Genomic DNA, 20,555 nt, shown 5'->3' on the forward strand with positions numbered 1-20,555 from the left:
ACCTCATCCATGACCTAAATGGGGATTTTATACTGTTTTACTGTTGCTAATGGCCGGTGCCTAGGTCTTCACAGGACAATAAAATGAACATCCAGTAATAATGGAAGCAGATGATAAATAGGATCATAGGACAAAAAAAGGACCCCAAGGGTACAAGCACACAAGAAAACACAGCTTGCACCTGACCCCAAGCCGAGGTGACAGTCCTTCCTAATGGCTGTATGGAAGACTAGCGCTGGCTGGCTAATCCTACAGGGCTATCCCTGTACCTTTCAAAGGCTTCTCGATAGAGTAATATTTTTTAAATCTCCATTTCACCTTTCTTATGTAAATATTTTTCTAAATTCTAATATCATATTAGGAAACATTACATTGTTCCCTTATCTTACCAGATTATAAAAAGAGCAAAAAAAAAAAAAGATTGGCAGAAAAGACCACTGGTCTCTCTCCCTCTGGAAACAGAAGCCAAGTTAATTATTTCTATCTCCCTTGTCTTTTGTGGCAAAATAAAAGAATTTTGTCTGACAATCAAGTGTTTCCAATGCAACTGTTATCCTTCCTCTCAAGTGCATATTTTAGTCTTCTTACATAAAATAACAGGACTTTAATTTCCTTCACCACATAAGGCATCAAGCCTCACAAGTTCTTTGCCAAGGAAGATGAAAACTATTTTTATTTTATAGATGAGAAAAAATGTGGAGATTCTTGGAAAACAGTAAGTGATCTTTCCAAAATGAAAATCAGTGTGGAATTAGGAATAAAAGTTTGATTCCACACTGTGCAGGCCCATGCACTTCTGGACCAGTCTTCTCCAAGTTTAATAAGCAAACAATCACCTAGGGATCTTGTTAAAATACAGTTTCTGATTCATTCAGTCTGGGATGGCAGGCACTGAGATTCTAAATTTTTAACGAGCTCCTAAATGATGTCAGAAGTGCTGGTCCATGGACATGCTCTGAGTAGCAAGGCTAGACTGCTCCCCAGCAATTAGTCGTGCAGAAACAGCCTCAGCTCACTGGAAGAGAAAAGGACTGAAATTACAACTAGAAAGGTGAGACTTGTCCAGAAAGCAGCATCTATTTTCTCTGTGCCATATCATAGTTTTAAAACAAATCTGGCTTCCTCAAGGGAGGGTTCCAGAATCCCTGCTCTAAAGCAGCAGTATCTCAATATTGTTGAGTTGGTAGGAATTTGAGGTAAATGTTAGTGACCCTTTACTTCTGTTAGACTGGCTCAGAATGTCTGGAGGGGTCAGACTAGTAAACATTCTCCAAACTTAGGTCAATAATCTAATGATTTAGACTCAATAAAGGGATGATATTTTTTTTTTGCGGTACGCGGGCCTCTCACTGTTGTGGCCTCTCCCGTTGCGGAGCACAGGCTCCGGACGCGCAGGCTCAGCAGCCGTGGCTCACAGGCCCAGCCGCTCCGCAGCATGTGGGATCTTCCCGGACCGGGGCACGAACCCGTGTCCCCTGCATCGGCAGGCAGACTCTCAACCACTGCGCCACCAGGGAAGCCCTACAGACTTCCTTTAATTAGTGATTTGGACAACTCTACAGCCAAGAGACTTACAATCATAATGACAGACAAATTTAAATTTTTAACTAAGATAAATCCAGATAACTTATTGTAACCATAAGGATACTACTAAGCAGGAACGTTAGCATAGTATAATTTTGAGAGACAGATTGCCTATTTCTGCTTTTGTTGATGGTGGTAGAGATCATTATCATGTATTTAGTTTTTAACTAGGTGACAGGCACTGTGTTAACTGCTATACCAACATTCTGTCATTACCTTTGTAACAACCCTACAAGGAAAGTATTATTAACCCTGATATAAAGGAGAGAATGTCAAGACACAGAAAGATTAAAAACCTTGACCAAATTCACAAAGAGACAAACCTAGGTTCTGACCTAAAGCTTATTGCCTTATACACTATTCTTTGTACTATAAGTATATTTGATATACTTTCTTTTGAATAAAGTTCAGTGAAGAAGATTTCAAATGAGATAATGCATAGTCATCAAGATGGTAGATGGCAAGGCCAAGGCTCAGATGCCTGCCACCACTACTCTATCTTCCAAGGGAAAAGGCCCCACCCAGAGCCTCTGCTTCTGAGGTGCCCAGGTTTTATACCTCAGATTCTGTTCTCACAGGGCCACACGGCACTAGATCCTAGGAGAGGAAATTCGTAAGCTGGTCAGCAACCTAAAACACAGACTGGATAATCAGATTCTCTGCTTGGGCATTTGAGCTGGGCACCTGGGGATAATGAACCAGTTTGAATCTGGAGCAGAAGGCAAGAGTCGCTATCATGATAGGCGGGTCCCTGTATACAGCAAAGGTATAAATGCACAGAAATGGAGAATTCAAAGTCGGGGTCTAAAAAAAAAAGATGGCAAGTAAAAGAAATTCTATAAGAGAAAAATCAGATTGAGAAAGTCAGAGAAAGCATCCAAGTATAAAGCAAGTGTTTTTACTTGTGTTCTTGTAACTCGGAAAAGAATTTCACTTTGGTTTCCCTTGTTTTCCTATATTTGCTTTACCTTCTCTGCCTGTCAGTTACCTATTTTCTCTTGGATATTTGATGTTTCTATTAAGCAAGGCAACTCAGTATGTTTGTACTGCATTATTGCTTTTATTGATAATAATAAACCTAGTCTATTGGGAGAAGTTTAGTGTTTGTTTTTCTTTTGTTTTATTATTACTGCCTCTGTGGCAGTGATTTTCAGAAATAATCTTAGCTTGAGCTCATTGCCTAAGATTCTAATAAGTAGCTTTACATTCTTAAAACAAAGATTCCAGTTGTTTTCAAAATGTATTCTTCCAATCATATGAGCACCCTGGATTAGGTGAAATATTTAATGCAGACATAAAATTTCTATATCTGCTCACACCCTAAGAAGACAAAAAACATTGGCATGCACATAAAAAGGTATTTGGTTAGGGTTTTTGTTTTTTGTGGGGTTTTTTGCCGTACACGGGCCTCTCACTGTTGAGGCCTCTCCCGTTGCGGAGCACAGGCTCCGGACGCGCAGGCTCAGCAGCCATGGCTCATGGGCCCAGCCGCTCCGCGGCATGTGGGATCTTCCCGGACCGGGGCACGAACCCGTGTCCCCTGCATCGGCAGGTGGACTCTCAACCACTGCGCCACCAGGGAAGCCCTGGTTAGGGTTTTTTTTTGTTTTTCTTTTTAAAATATATTTATGAGGTGAAGTTTGAATAGGAAATAAATGGGGAAAAAAGCTTGAAACTGCCTAAAATCAAGTATACAAACCCAATGCACAGTAGGTAAATATGTCAACCTTGGCTCCATAACCTGCTGGATCGATCAACCACATGGATCCATGACGGGGACAAATGAGCACAAAATATAAAAACGGAAGAGTCAAGAGGAGGGGAAAGATATGAGGGGCACTTCATGCCAAGAGCAGTGAGGCAAGAGGAAGAAGAAGTTACCCCAGTACAATTTCACAAGCAGAAAATGAAGGTTTGGAGCAGATAAATGCCCTTACCTTTTCAAGATGGTGCTCTCTTGTCCTTACGTCTATGGTTATAATCTAGTGTGATCTACAATTACTTGCAAGATTTCCTTATTTTTGCCTTATAGGAAATCCTCAGTGTACACATTTAGAGTTATATATGTCAACATGGCCATTATATCCCTACTAATAAACCTTTTCCCAGGGAGTGATAAAAATTCTATACAGTTGAGATTATATTTCATGCCACAGGGGACTGAATGTTCTGGAAAACTAATGACTCATCCTTGATTCCTCTCTTTCCCTCACACGTTTGATCCCTTTATTAAGTTCATCCATCACATATCTTTGAATGTCCACTGTGTACTTGGGCAGTGCAGTTGAAAGACTAGGGATAGACTAAACCAGGCAACAATCCTTTATGAATCTTACATTCTTACATTGTATGTTTATAATATATCCCACATATGTGTATTTTTTCTGCTCCCCACCCCATTGCTACCATCATTTCATTGTTGGTCTATTTCGACAGCTACATTCCTAATACCCATTTTTCATACAGTGAAGTGATCTTTTAAAAATGTAAAACCACACGAAAACATTCCTCAGCTTCACTTCCTCCAAAAATATCTCATTGCACTTAGAACAAAATCCAAATACCTTAAAGGACCCACGAGTTGCCACAGAAGCCAGCTGCTATTGAATTCTCCAGTATCTTCCTATGCTGCCCCTACCCACTCTGCTCCAGCCATGCTGGATTTATTTCTGTTTCTTGAACCTCAAAATTTGTGCCAGTACTAGAGCATTTATACTCTACTTTCTCTCTGTCTGGGGCATTTTGCCAGCTATTGTTTATATGTGTAGGTTCCCTTGTGAAATTCAGGTCCCAGATCAAATATTGCCTCCTCATGGAGATCCTCCCCAACCAGTCATCTAAATAAAGGTCCTTCTTCCTACCTCCATTATTATATACCCTTACCTAATTTCCCTTATAGAACTGACTCACTACCAGAAATTATCCTGTTCTTCTATTTACCTGCTAATGGTCTCCAAACCCTGCCAAAACAGACACACGCGCCAGACTGTAAGTTCTATGCAAGAGGGCTATTGCCTTTGTTATCTTCAAGAAGCATCTCCAAATGCCAACAACTGAGCCAGAAATATAGTACCTCCTCAAAACATATTTGTTAAACATTCACGGTTTGGTCAAAATTTCCATTCTTAATCTCATTCTCACCTCCTTCATATATCCATACATAATAAACACAGCAAGCTAATTTTGGATTTGGATTCTTTAAAAACTCAGTAAGTAAACTATACTTACTAAATGTCAAGTGTCTAGATAGATAGAGTAAAAGTAAAAATTAAAATTTGGTTTTGGTTAGAGAAAAAGGGAAAGGACACAAATTACTAACATCAGAAATGAAAAAGAGGGATATCACTACAGATCCCATGGGACATTAAAAGGATAGTAAAAAAATACCATGAGCTATTCTGTGCCCACAAATTTAATAACCTAGCTGAAACAGAGCAATTCTTTGAAAGAAACAAAACTCACACAAGAAGAAATAAATGATTTGAATAGGGCTATATTCAATCAATAATTGAAAAACCTTCTAATTGAATCAATAATTAATAACCTTCTAAAACAAAGCACCAGTCCCATATGGGTTCACTGATGAATTCTACCAAACATTTAAAGAAAAAATTATACCAATTCTCTACAATCTCTTTCAGAAGATAGAAGCAGAGGGAATACTTCCTGACTCATTCTATGAGGCCAGCATTACCTTAATCATCAAATCCAGACAAATACATTTCATTGCTGAAAACCAATATACCTCATGAATATAGATGCAAAATTCCTCAACAAAATATTAGCAAATTGAAGAATAAAAAAATTTTACACCATGACCAAGTGGGAATTATCCCAGATATGCAAGGCTGGCTCAACATTTGAAAATAAATTAATGTAGTTGATCACATCAATAGGCTTAAGAGGAAGAAGGAAAAAATCACAGGATAATATCAATAGACACAGAAAAAGCATTTAACAAAGCCCAATACTCATTTGTGATTTTAAAAAAAAAACTTCTCGGTAAACAAGGAATAAAAAGAAAATTCCTGGCGGCTTCCCTGGTGGCGCAGTGATTAAGAATCCACCTGCCAATGCAGGAGACACGGGTTCGAGGCCTGGCCCAGGAAGATCCCACATGCTGCAGAGCAACTAAGCCCGTGTGCCACAACTATTGAGCCTGTGCTCCAGAGCCTTCGAGCCACAGCTACTGAAGCCCGTAGGCACCTGTGGTCCGCAACAAGAGAAGCCACCGCAATGAGAAGCCCGGCACCACAACGAAGAATAGCCCCCGCTCACTGCAACTAGAGAAAGCCTGCGCACAGCAACGTGGACCCAACATAGTCAAAAATAAATAAAATTAAGTAATCAATTTTTTAAAAAAAGAAAGAAAATTCCTCAACTCAATACAGAATACCTACAAAAAACCTACAGCTAACTTCATACTTAATGGTGAGAAACTAGAAGCTTTCCCACTAAGATCAGTAAGAAGGCAAGAATGTCCCCTCCCACTACTCCTCTTCAACATTGTACTGAAAGTCCTAGCCAACACAATAACACAAGAAAAGGAAATAAGAGTATACAGATTGGGAAGGAAAAAATAAAACTATCTTTGTTCATATATGACATGAATTTGCATCTGGAAAAGGCAAAACTATTGAGATAGTAAAAACTATCAGTGGTTGCTAGGCATTGGGGAAGGGAAGGATTAAAAGGTGGGGTATAGAGAATTTGTAGGACAGTGAAAATACTCTGTATGATACAGTATTAATGGATACACGTTGTTATACATTTGTCTAAACCCACAGAATGTAGAACACTAAGAGTGAACCCTAAGTTAAACTACGGACTTTGGGTAATTATGATGTGTCACTGTAAGTTCATCAGTTTTAAAAAATATACTACTTTAGTGGGAGTCATCATTACACAGGCATGAGTCATGGGCCAAATAACCTTTCATTAAAGAAAGAAATGGTATAGAGTAAAACTGAGCTGAGGTGAATATTCCATTTAACCCCATTACACTTTGTGGAAAGACTCAGTGAAGAGTCTGAAGAGCTCTGGAACTCCCAATGCAGAAAGGCAATAGAATGCAATTAACACCCTGCATTGTTTAAATAGCTTACTTTGCAGGGGGAAAAACGTCTAAAAAGGTTTAAAGTTGGTATAAAATTCTAGCAACCACAATTTTAATCACATACCAACTGTAAAATATTTCTCTCATTGTCTAAATAAAAAGAAGGCTATAATACATTCTGTCTGCTTGTTTCAGGGCTCAGTTATTAACCTTTAAGAATCTCTTCTAGGATAAAAGCCTCTTTCTCCAGCAAACACATCTTGAAACTGGGACTTAGTCTAAAATCCTAACTCCTGTCATGGACCATGTCAAAACTTCAATCCCTATTATAAAAAATGCTGAACAATATTTCAAACACAGGAATTTTGCACTTTTCTTTTTTTTTAGCTGGCAGCTAAAAAGATAATAATTTTTAGAAGTCACAAAAATGAAATGCTACCTTCTTTTCCAACACACAAACACACGTTAAAAAAAAAAAAAAAAGCACAGTACTCAATCTGATTACTCAACAGCACGTCATCGCAAACGCAAGCGAAAACTGGGTTGCTGTTTCCATAGCAATGACTTTATGTAGTTTAACTCTGCTAGGAATTTAACCAAATCCCCAGCAGCAGGAGAAAATCATCAGCAAAAATTTTGTAACATATGGCAAGTGCCAACAAATCAGTGAGGGGAAAAATAGATTTATTTTCTCTTCCTTTCTACTCCAAGGAATACCTTTATGTCAAGCTGTTTGAAGAAGCATACAGATATTGTTGGTCACTCTGCACCTAACTCAAAATTTTAAAATACCTGGTTTCTTCCTTCTTAGATTAAAAGAGCTGTTGGTACTCAGCCAGGCTCTGCAGCACACTCGTGCCCAGAATGACATTAGACATGGACAAGAATTGCATGCACCTTCCCATGACTATCAGGTTACTCGTCCTAAAGGAAAACTCAATCCGCAGTGTTATCTCTTGAGAACGAATGCAAATGAAATTTTATTCTCTATTTTGCTTTTGAAGCCATCCTCATCCCGGGGTGCTGTGTGTGTGTGCGCATGTGAGTGTATGTGTATTTGTGCATGATGAAACAAACATTTTAGTTCTACTAATGGCCCAGTAATTAAAGCCAGAGTTTTTAGCAGGAAAATAATAGATATGATCCTCTTCATTATTTTCCTTAGTTCCACCAGGCCTATATCTGGAAGGATCTTCTAAGTATCAAGTTAGAGGCCATCTAGTCCAAGGTACTTAAATTCCCTCTTCAGTATATCTTCATAAGAGAAAAAATTGTAATCGACACACAATATGTAATAATATCCAGTGAAAATGGTTGTCTCAGAATGAGTAAACACCTTCAATGACGAGGAACACATTACTTTCTAAGGAGCCTATTCAATTTTGAACAGTTCTCAATGTTAAAAAGAAGTTTCTTATGATGAACCTAAAATTATCTCCTTTTTACTTGCACCACCGGCCTCAAAATTTGCATCAATTTCATACTTCCACAGAGGTACAAATTAAGCCCAATATCTTCATATCAAAACACTGCACAAAGCTGAGGCCAGCTTGAGTCTACTGCCTTCCATTCTGTACAGTCCAATATTGATCCCCCTTCCCCTACCTCATTCACCTCTAAAAGTAGGTTATTTTGGCAATGACTTCATTTACTCCATTTTTTCTAATTGTAAAGTAGATAATTGGCCTAAATTAGGGGTATCAAACAAAAATGACATCAGAGGCCAGGCAGGTAACTCAACTTATGTTGAGTTGCCTTATGTAAAGCATCTTCACATAAGGTCACAGGGAGCAGTGACTATGGACACACGGGTCTGTAGTTGTAATTCTTGGCCTAAATTACTCTGATACTAAATATCAAATTAATAGGGTAACTATGAACATTTGAGAACTTAAAGAAACTTTCCCCGATTAGGCTGGGGGAGAGGTGACAGCTGTCACCTATGTCATCAGGCCACCCTGACTGGCGATCATGGGAATTTAGCTAGTCAACTTCCCCTCAATGGTACACTGAAAAAATACAAATCAATCTCGTCATTCTCTCATTTTTCAGTATCTGCTATCAGGTAAACTTGTTTTACACTGGAATGAATAAGGCACAGACCATCAGGAAAGACCCATCATGACTGAAAACTAATCATTTTTTAAAAGTTAGTCTGAATAAAAGACAAGGACCAACAATCATGGAGTATTAAGAAAGTTCACACTCTTCATTTCTATACTCCAATAAACTCTTTCATTTGCTAAGACTTAACAAGCTTTTTTTCAAACACATAAGCTGTGCTCTCCTTTGGTTTTAAAGTTCTAATGCTGCCCCCCAAAGTGCACGTAGATTGTCTGTCTTCCTGTTCACCATGTAGGAAGGCCCCCCAGGAGCTGACCTGCTAGGACCCAGACCTCATCTGTGCTTATAGTCCAGGGAAGGTGGTAGCTCTGCGTATGTTTGGAACCATGGTGGTGATGTCATCTGCAAAATGTTGATCTAATCACCACAAGCTCCAGAGCACAGCACATGGGACCAATCAAAACCAAACCAAAACAAAACAAAACAAAAAACTCAAGTGTTACCTCAGATTGGTGAAAAAGTATCATTCTTTTCTGAACACATCTCATAGTTGCAAGCATGTGGTTGGTGACACTTACAGCAGGTAATAAATGGTCCTGAAGCTGGAGTTTTCTACATGTGATCTCCTCTCCTCTACAGAAGTAGCCCCTGGACTTAGCCCCACTTGACCATTTAATTATTGAATCATTCGTGACTTTAAACATTCTTTTTACAATCGACGTTAGCATTCCACATCCACATACAAATATTCATTCTCGAAAAAGAGTAAATAGTTTCTTGGTTTACCTCTATCCGTCATCTCTGATCCAGCCGGCTTGTCTGGGACACAAAGATGATCTAGGTTGCTACTCAATGAAGAAGCGTCATCACTGGATAAAGAGTTCAAAATTCCACTTTCTGATGTGGCGAAGCTGGTTTCCAGGGCCCTGCGACCCTTTGCCTCCGAGGGTGCAGGTGAACGGGCCTGCACAGCGCATGTCACAGACTGTCCCACGTCTTCAGCGGCAGACAAGCTGTCAACCACGTCCATCCAGGACTGTCCTTCTCTAGATATGGGGGAAGACAAACGGCTGGGTGCCTTTTTTATGTTTTCCATGGAAGAGAAAGAACGTGATATTTCATTCAATTTGGGTGAAGACGAAGACGCCTGCTGGGCAGCCTGTTTTTCACAAATAAAAGCAAAAGAGAATAAAATAAATCATGATTAAGTCAGCATTCTCTACTTTTCATTTTCACGGAAGGTACTCCAGCGTTTCAAAAAGTTGCCAATAATAAAAGATTCAAAAGAAAAAGAGATGGTATTTATACTAGTATGACAGACACTATGATCCCATTTTCCAAAACCAATCTGTATAACTTTGAATTCACTACTCTAGGATCTGAAAAATCTCCATGTCATGAATTACCCTACTCTTCAATGCTCTCCGGGTAACTAAAAGACTCCTTTGAGGAGTTCATTGGAACACTGAAGGACGCTTTGAGCAAAAAGTAGATTGCAATCTCTCACTGAATTCTTACCAATTGAGCAAAAAATCTTGACAAAGGTGATTAAGAGAGAGAAAGCAAAAGCTGGAGCCAGACGGGAAGCAAAATAATATTAACTGAGTGGAAGACCAGTGATGTGGGTACAACACATACATTTACACCCTCAAATATGTGTCACAGTTCCTTAGCACATGACCAGTATAAGCTCGTAACTGCAGAGTTAAGTGAAATAATGTTAACTCATTCACTCTTCAATAATTTTAAAATGTCAATAAACTTTCACCAAAGAAGATGAGAATACATATGCAGTCTCCTAATTCATTAAAGGGAAACCAAAAACTATGAGAAGTGGGTTGATGGTGTAGGATCTTCTGAAAGCAGCTCCTGACATACAATCCAAGGGTGAATGCCAATCCTTGGCAAAATTTTCCCCAGTCCATGGAGAAAACATCAATGCAACATCACCAATGTCCTCTCTGGGGAAGGACTTCATTTATTCTGAGATTTTATCCTTGTTACATTTTGATGTTAAAATATATGCCTTCTTTTGGAAAATGGTAATGGTAGCTATTAGCTTTTGTCTTTTGGAGATTTTTTTTAATGTTCTCCATAGCAAAATAAAGATTTGGCAACTATATGTTGTTCCTCCCTTTTTAAATTTTATTGGTCAATAAAAATTCAAAAAATCTAAACACCAGTGCTCTAGGGGTCACCCTATATCTCCAATGGTGGATAAGACAGAGAAGGCTTTTTCTGGTTTGGTTTCATTATGTCATCCTATGAGATACTCCTGTCAATTTCAAGCATTCAGAACTCCAAGGGAGTGGAGGAACTGGTAGGAAGGAGATTGTTAGAGGGAAGAAGCCAAAGAGCAAAGTAGCCTCCTCTCCCCAAAACCTCAGCATCACTGCAACTAACTCGAGATAGTTGACTTTGTTCCAAATTAATATGTGCCCAAGAATTTTGCAGGTTCTAAGCTCTGAGTTCTGATGGAAAAAGTCAGTAAGTGTCCGATGAGTGCCTAGCTGGCTGCATGCTAGACATGGATTGCCAAATAAGCAATAAATCCACTTTTTAGTAGCATGACACTAAAACATCTAGTTAAGATACTAACTCAGCACACACATCTTCTTAATAATAATATATTTGGCATGACATGAAAACTTTCCTTTCAGGAATGTGTCAAAAAGCTTTCAAACCAGCTGCCTTCAATCACCCAGACTACTTAACTAGGAGATCCAGATCTGTAATTCACTAAATAAAACCCTAGCTACCCAGAGGAGGTAATGCACCCCCTACCAAACTGTCCAAATAAATGCCAAGACTTGTTTACCTGTTAGCAGGATCTACGGAATAAATGTTAACAAAAATACCCAGGCCCAGTCCTGACACAGTTCCCTATTGTGAGCTATTTTAGTAAAACTTGGCTTCACTGGGATCAGCTTCCTTTTCTGAAAAGAGACCAAACATGAGCTTTTCCTGTTTCTCCTGCTGATACTACTGTAATTTGATTACAGCAAAATGGGCTATTTGTGCAAAAAGCTGTTGCTGCAGCACTTTCCATAAGCCTTTTTAAACCTCAAAACTCTGCTTAAAAGACTGAGGAAAGACATATTCAATGAGCATCAGAAATTTCCGAGGAGTGTATTCCTGCTTGTGGTACTCCTCAAACACACAGCCAATGCTTCCAGTCCACTTTCTCTAGCACCACGTAGCATGTATAAAGTTGATTTTCAAACAGAGAAAAGAAGAGTGAGGGGCAGAAAAAGGAATAAGGAAAAGAACTAGAGAGAAGAAAAAACAAAATGAGAAAAGGATGGTGTGTACCAGGTCAGAGGGAGTTTTTGTTAGAAGAGAGATTGACACAAATCAAAGGTTACCTGGAGTGCAGTTACAGAGGATCGATAGGGGAATGTGCCTTATAAACCCTGTGGTTTAATAAAGCTAAATCCTGCTTTATTATTTCTACCATTCTCTAGCTCTTCATAGCCATAAGTCAAACAGAGAACCTTTAGCTCAGTGCCTTCTATGAACCATCCAAGTAACATACCCAGAAGACTCCCCACTGCAAATCACATGAAGGTAGAAAGGAGCGACAGTCTCTCCTCTCCAGCCCACCCCTGCTTGGCTCACACAACCCCATCCTTCAAGGGTCAGTTCAAGGGCCACCTCCTCCAGGAAGCCTTCTCCAGTGGCCTCAGGGCAAGGTAGGTATCTTTTCCCTGTGCTCCTGGGCTTATTTCTATCACACCAGGTAGAGTATCATTTTATCTGTCAACTAATACTGTGATTGCTGATGGATTTGTTCCTCTTTTTCAGTGAGTTACTTGAGAGCAGGCTGCTTTTAATCACTTTTACATCTCCATTTTTTTGCATTTGTGCCTGACCTTAGTAAATTAATAAATTAATAGCTAGTTGGTAATAAATTAATGCTACAAAGACTGGTCTAGAAAACCAGCTATGTGAAGGCAAACAGCTCAGAGCAGTTCAGTCTCTTACTCAGGAGCACCCTGAAATTCTCTGTAAAGTTGCTATGGATGATTTATCCTAATCCTGGGATCCAGGGGTGACCATTACTGATTGCAGTGCAAATACTCCCACAAAGTATTCTCAGAATCTCAAATAAAATTATTTTATTTATTAGACATTAATAATTGTACATTGTTTCATTTATTTCAGAACACTTGGGCTTCAAATTTTTATTTTTTTAATGAGAAAATGAAAGACATTCAAAAAATCTTAGTTTTAATGAGGAGAGTATGTACATGATTAAATAAAAAAATCAATATTGCTTTTCTCCATTTTCTGTATAAGAGATTTTTATTCATTGAAGAAGCTTAGTTCAAAAGCTGATTAGCTCTAAAATTCTTTTCTTTGAATTGTTTTTAAAACACAAGTTTAACATGGGGAAAAAAGAGTTGAAAATGGCCACCAAAAGCCTGTAATTAGAAAGGAGTGAGTCAGCATATAAATCTTAAGCAACATTAGTCAAAGTATATGAAAAAGTAAAAGAAAATACAGGAATAACTTAAGACTAAACAAACTACAACCAAATGAGAAAAAAGGAAAGTACACAGCTGTTATTTCCTTCCATTGGCCATATTAATGAAAACAAACTAACCAATTGCTGTTAAGCCCTAGGAGGTATTGTGTTTATAATTCTACCATATGCTAGTAGAAACATTATTCTAAAAACCCGAAGACTTTGTACGGTATACTGCCCCCTCTGTCACTGGCCTTCTGCATGACCTTGGTCAATGAGCTGCAGACAGTCCATTCCTCACTCCAATCTTTAGTATCCAAATGGCCTTGGAGAAACCACTTTACTTCCAGGTCCTAGCTTACTGACTTCCTGCCTCTACCATTACCCACCCCCTCCCTACCCCAGTCCATCCACCAAACAATAGCTAGAGCATTTCTAAAGCAGAAAATGCATCATAGTATTGTCCTGCTGAAAATCCTCCAGTAACTGTCCATCATGAGTAGAATACCCATAGTCATCATTATAGCCAAGACAACCCACATGGACCCCTCCCTACCTCTCCAGCAACATCTCCTTCAACTTCCCCTTCCCTCTCCTTTCCAACCACATGGTCTTCTTGCTGTTCCTTGAGCACGTCTCTGGTTCCTTCTGCCTGGAAAGCTCACTGTGGATGTGGGGTTGGCTGACTCCTTCCCGTCACTTTGGTCTCAAATCAAATGTCACCTCCTTAGCAGGCTCTTCCCTGACGGTCGTAAGCAAAGCAACATCTTCCCCAACCTCAACCCCAGCCACTCCCTAGAACACTGCCCCAGTTAATGCTTCTTCATAGCATTTATCAGTACTTGAGACTGTTTGAATTACAAATTATTGTGACTTTTCTTCAACTTAGAACTTAAGATGCTCCAAGGAAGAGGCTGTCCAGCTCAGTTCAGCATCCCCTTCTTTGAAAAATATCTGGCACGTGGTTGATACAGAAAAACAAATTTGTCAGTGGTTTGTCTGCCTGACTTAGATGATCAAAAAGAGCAAATGAGAGAACATAAAAGATATTCATAATAAAAGGTAAACTTAAGCTTGCAAAGGTTACTTAAGATAGTTCTATTTACTTCTCTGGCACTTGACTTCTTCATTTGTAAAAGATGAGACTTTTATGAGTCGAATGAAGTCATCCTTCTCAAAGCCAAGTGAAATCACTAGACAAGTGTAAAGTAACTTTCTAATTCACATGGGGGAATATTTGTATAGCTACAGATCTGTGGAGGAAGTGGATGAAGTCACAATCATCACCCACTTGCCCATTTATCAATCCATTAAATAAATATTTAATTAGGTTCAAATATGTGTTAGACAAGGTCATAGATGTTGCGGGTAAAGAAAAAGATATTGGATACTGCCTCTAACCTTAAGAATTTAATAATTAGATAAATAAACCAGATACACAAAATCTATAATTCAAGGCAGAGACTAACACCATGAAAAAAGTATCCCAGAAAATGCACTACAGAAATATAAAGAGTTTAGAAGAAGGAAAGATCCTCCTGTCTCAGAGGACCAGGGAAGGTTTAATGAAAGAAGTCACATTTAAACCAGTCTTGAAAGATATTTAGAAGGCGGAATTGGGGTGAGAGTGAATGGTTCCTGCAAGTGGAGAAACTTTGTAAATATAGGAACAGGAGCAGGAAAGTCTGGAAAGCTTTCGGGAAATAGGGGGCAGTTTATTGGGCCGCTGAAAAAGAAGGAATCAGCAACAAGACTGTCATGGCAGTTAGAAGTAAACCCAAGGTCCTGAAATACCAAGCCAATGAATTGAGAATTAATTTGATAAGCAATGAGGATTCACAGAAAGGTCTTTTGTTGTTGAATCAATTTATCAGAACTGCACATTAGGAAGACTAATTTGGAAGTGGTTTTTTTAAGAGGAGAGAGAGATTAGAGACAAAAAAAAAAAAAAAGAGGCTGGTATTTCAAAATAGCCTGGGCAAGAGCTAGTGCAAACCCCAACTAGGGCAGGGGTAAACAACATGGAGGCCCAGGAGAGGTTGCGGGACAGCCCCTCTGCCTTGTGACTGACGGCCAGAAGATAAACTGTTAAAACAAGAGGCGAAATGTAAAATCTAATTTTAGAAAAATCTTAAAGTCAGTTAAGTGCTCAACCATAGAACTTAAGAAAATGTTTTGCATCTTGAGGACAGAGGGTGAATTTTTTTTCTACCTTTTCTTTGTAAGTATATGTACTCACTAACAACTTTTCATCCAACTATCTCACTTGAAAGCATTTCTATTATTTTATCATAGTACACGTATCAAAAGATCATGTCTTTTAGTAAACAACTGTGCCAGAGCCATCCTACTAAGATTAAGTTTGAATTTCTAAAATTGATTTTACCCCTTTTTGTGTTTAATCTTTGACCTCTGGCCAATGGGCCAGAGTACACAGGGTTTTTTTCCCATCCTTTGGATATAAAGGAATTGTACTTCTGAAAAAGCATCAAAATATAAGGACTATCATGTTAAAATAATCTGCATGAGCTGCTTAAAACTGGGATATTTATCTTCTCTCATATCTGATCCACCTGTAGGTCTGCCTTCCAACTACGTTCAAAATCCAACCATTCCATTTCTCAACTATGACCTCATCCCAGTCATCACGTTCACTACACTAGATTACTGCACACTCCCCCTTAGACTTCTTTGCTTCTATACTTTCCCCCTATGCCACAGGGTCTTTCCCCACAGCAGCATGAGTGGCCCTTTTAAAATAGAGATCAGTCACATCACTCTTCTGCTCAAAACTTCCAAAGGCAAAGGAACTCAAAACATCAAAGTCCTTAATGGTCCACAGGCCCCATACATATGGACATAATTACCCTCCAACCTCATTTCCTGCAACTCTCACCTTGGTTCACCCTGTTCCAGCCATACTGGCCTCTTTGCATTGCCATCTATGCACCAAGGAGATCTGGACTCTAACTGCTCCCTTTGCTTGGAAAACACCTTCCCTGAATATCCACCTGGCTGACTCTTACACCACCTTTCAAGAGTTTTGCTCAGATCTCAACTCTCACTCAGGCCAATCCTGGTTCCCCTATTCATTCTCACAAACTGTCCTGACCCCCTCAGCTCCACTTCTTCTACTGACCTAGCAGATAACTTACTTATGTTGATTGTTTATTTTCAGTCTCCCTCAATCAGAAGTTTGGCTACATGAAGAAATGAATCTTTGTTCATTTACTGTTGTGTCCCAAGTACTATTTAGAATAGTAGCTCTCGATAAATATTTGTTAAATGAATGAATAAGCATATAAGCACAGCTCAAGTTTTTTTTAAAAGCAAGAACTTGGGAAAGGTTTGGGTGTTTTTGGTTTTTGTTTTGTTGTGTTTTGTTTTCTTGCCTAGGCTTATATAGCTCAGTCATGGCTAGCCTATGCCAGATTGAGCCAAAACAATAAGCTGCTTCATGCTCTGGATAAAAGTTACCATGATTTTTAAAATTTCATCTGTTTAGATAAAAAGCTTAAGTGTTATTTTAACTAAGTGTCTGGCATGTCTGTTTTTCAGAAACAAGAGAAAACAAAAACAAAATCTGCCTGGGAAATACACGAGCAGGAGCAACATACTCTGTTTCTAAGGAAAATAAAATCTAACTGTTCAACATTTATCTTCTAATACATTTCTTCAGAAAAAATAACGTTAGCCTTAGTGGTCTTCAAAAAAATGCTTAACTTCTTAGAACTTTGAGGAATAACATTTGATTGACGTTTAGAATGACATTCTAAAGAATACTCCCACTTCAATGACCTAACCTACTGGTCTCACATCCATCCCTTCATTTATTTGCTTTGAAACAAGCATTCTTTGGGCTCCTACTCTAACATAATGTAAGACTGTCATTGTATTATGCAATTGAGCCATGATCCTTCATCTAAGAAGACAACTTTGTTGCTTTTACTTTCATCCAGTAGAGTTATAGATGCCTGACAATGCTCTTTGTAATCTGTGATATAGTTTGCCATTATAAAACTGAAAATCACTGTATTTTAGAACAAAACTAAATCATATAAGAGACAGACAAAAATGGAGAGACACAGAGAAACAGAGATGAAGGCAAAAAGAAACTAAACAGAAATACAGGCTTCTCTATTAAACCAGCAAGGCACATCTATTTTATTTTTTCTAAATGCAGAAACTGATTTTAAAAGAGGAGATAGACTATTTCAAGGGAAAACTATATTAAGAGAGGCTATATTGTAAATCTAGTTCAACAACTGGTCGACGTTTTACCAAAGTTTAATTTTATTTATGTCTTACTTAACTTTGGCTAATCCTATTTAATACACTTTTAATAAATATTCATTCAATAAATATTTATTTCTGGTCTCAGTTGCTAGCCAAATAAGTTAGAAAAGTGACCACAATTCCCCACTGACAGCAGATAAAAACAGTAGAAGTCATTATTTAAATGATATTAACACCTTAAACCCAGGAACTGGCAAATAAAGATTGAAAATCTTATCACACAAAACAGAAAATTCTGGCAGAGGAGGTCTGGTAAGTGAAGGAGTTGCAGTAACCTATTAGAACTTATAGTTATTCGGGTCCATGGATGAGCTAGTGTCACAGTAGAATGGAAAGAGCATACGCTATAAAGCTAGACAGATCGGGGTTCCCATCTCAGGTGCTCCATTTACTGGGGGTATGACCAGGCCATTCTACCTCTCTGAACCTCTGTTTCCTAATCCATGAAATGAGATAGTAATATCTATGTCCTCATGACCTGGGAATAGGAAACAATATGTAAGCCAGAAACAAAGACACCAACCACAACGGAAGTGATGGATAAACCTGACACACAGAAATTAGGAGCATCTGCCAACAAAAAGAAACAGAGTTTAAAAAATATAAAAGCCATAGACTGGGAAAGAAGATCTGCCTCATTTTTAACTGACAAAGGACTAATGTACAGATTAATAAAGAAATCCTATAAATCCAAAATAATAGTAGTAAGACAGCTAAAGATGCACAAAACACTTAAGACGCTTAACAGAACAGAAAATCCAAATATCAAAAAAATCATGAAAAGATGCTTGACCTCATTAGTAATCAGGGAAATGCAGATTAAATAATACTGCATTTCAGGGGTATCTGAGGGCAGTAAATGATTATATATTTAAAGTACCTATATAAGTGCTGGTGTATGGTAGGTATAAAAGCCATAAATCAACCTCGCCAAAGATCTTTGCTTGACTCCTTCTACATGCCATCGCTATAATGCCCATGAACATCCAAATATAAAGCAACTCTCCATAGCCTTAACGTCCATTAATAACCTGAACTTCCACTGGATGCTTCCAAAGCTTAGACTCAGACTTGGACTTCTCTCTAGTAAATATACTGAATCATTCCATACCCAGATTTAATGCACTAACCCCACTCCTGGCTTCCTGCTCTCTTTCTGATTCTAATTTTCTCTTCATGTTATTGCCTTCATCCCCTTTACATTCATTTTACATCATTAGAGTGCATGCACCTAGGCAAGGTAGTTTCAATTCTTTCTGAGAACAAGTAGGATATAAATAAACATTATAAAACAAATCTTTGCAAGCACTGGCCTATTACCTAGAAGTCCTTTGCATCACCATGAATCCTCTGCGCAAAATACATCTGTGGGTCACACACAAATGCACCGAATTTGTCATACAAATGGGTTGCTATAGAGAAGGCTCAAAATCAGCACCCTGAGAATTGCACTTGCTCTTTGGCAAGTACCTTAACTTAGCGTCCTCTAAAAATGTATTAGTCAAGGTAGTTTCTACCCAACTGGAAGGAACGACATCCACACATTTGATCGATGACCAACAGACCAGTTACGACGGTACGTACCAAAGGAGAGAGAGTCTCCGCAGAGTAATGAGGGGGTCGTGTCTCGACAGCTATTTCAGGATCTTCCTGTTCACTCTCACTGTAGCATTCTATAACAAAAAGGAAAACGCTGAATGTTTCAGCACTGTCATCACTTATTCCATAATGCATGAGCAGAGGTTCTTCTCCATCTGGCTATTGCATTTCCAACCCAATTCAGAAAGCACTTATCTAGTGAGCTACCTGATACATAAGAGTTTCCCTCTGTGAGGGTTTCTGCCCTCAAAGAGTGTCCAATAAGCAGAAAGACGACTAACCATAGCTCAGGGAAAATGAAACTAATTCCTCAAAAGAGGTGTGAGTCATACACTAAGGGAGCATAAAATCAGTAGTGATTAATTTTGAGCATAGGAATCTTAATGAGCTGAAAATGGCAGGATAAGTAAACCATCAATGGTGCACACAGAGTAATAGGAGTACCAGGCTGAGGACACAGACTGAACCAAGTATTCAGAGTCCCCTATGGGACAGGGTGGAAAACAAAGCTGAAAGGTTGCTTGAGGCCATATCATAGAAGGCCTTACATACCAGGAAAAGGAGAAGGTTTTTCTGTAGTTACTTTTTGCTCACAATCTATAAATATACTTCAAATATATAATGGGTGTTTATTTTTTGGAAAAGAAGACCAAGGAGATGATTAGGATACTGATTTCACAGTATTGCATTACACTTCTTTATTGTTTTAAATCAAGTTGTCACTTTTTATTTCTAAATTTAAGATTTTATGATTTTGTTCTCCAAAGATATAACTCCCTACTTCGAATTTCCAAGTTTTATGTGGTCTGAGCATTTCAGAAATAGTGTCAGCTCTGTGACCCTGGCACCTAAATCCTCTTTCTTCTCAATATTAAGGGGTAACTTCATCATTAAGAAGAATTAGACTCTTGTAGCTTTTGAACCCTGAAAGCTACAGACTGAGCTAAAAATATGCCCTCTGTCCCAATCTGACATTCAGGCTCCTGGTACAAACTTAGGGTAATTAGTCTCAGCACACACCTGGTGGAAATACTAAAATATCAGAGAGGAAACAGTGGGCTGAAAGTTATGTCTCAAACATGACGAGATCATGTCTATGAGTAAGAATTCAGTAAGTGGGGCAATAAAACATTTGCACTGGCAATTGGTTGAGATCTCAGTGAAGCCTACAGCTGCTAACATGTGGGTGAAGTGTGAAAAGCGTTCTTAGCCAGCATGGGAAGCTCTATTCCATGTTGGTGAGCCTGTGTGTCTATGTCTGTCTATACATATTTTCAGATAATTTTAAATAACAAAGTATGGTTCATTAGAACAAGACTATACATAGAAGTTGACATTGTATTTTTACCCTATTCTAATATTCTTGCTAAATTTTCAGAAATTGAAAATAGAACATACCTTCATCCTTTGTAGTGGATTCAAGATGGATTATAGCTGATTCAAATTTGTTTAACCACCTAAAATTCAAATAGAAAATGAATGTTTGAC

The 20,555-nt window shown here is 38.5% G+C and overlaps 1 protein-coding gene across 1 annotated transcript in view; it reads right to left on the reverse strand.

Moving 5' to 3' along the window:
- The window catches only part of IPCEF1 (interaction protein for cytohesin exchange factors 1), a gene marked incomplete at its 3' end in the record, with an annotated part of 85,832 nt that overhangs the window by 12,484 nt on the left and 52,793 nt on the right, over window positions 1-20,555 (reverse strand). The window contains exons 6-8 of the mRNA XM_079716745.1: window positions 20,466-20,524; window positions 19,053-19,141; window positions 9,491-9,863 (exon numbers count right to left, since the gene is read on the reverse strand). Coding sequence (XP_079572871.1) covers window positions 9,491-9,863; window positions 19,053-19,141; window positions 20,466-20,524 — 521 coding nt within the window. The remainder of the gene's footprint in view (window positions 1-9,490; window positions 9,864-19,052; window positions 19,142-20,465; window positions 20,525-20,555) is intronic.

Source organism: Hyperoodon ampullatus (assembly GCF_949752795.1).
Source record: "Hyperoodon ampullatus genome assembly, chromosome: 12".
Lineage (NCBI taxonomy): Eukaryota > Metazoa > Chordata > Mammalia > Artiodactyla > Ziphiidae > Hyperoodon > Hyperoodon ampullatus.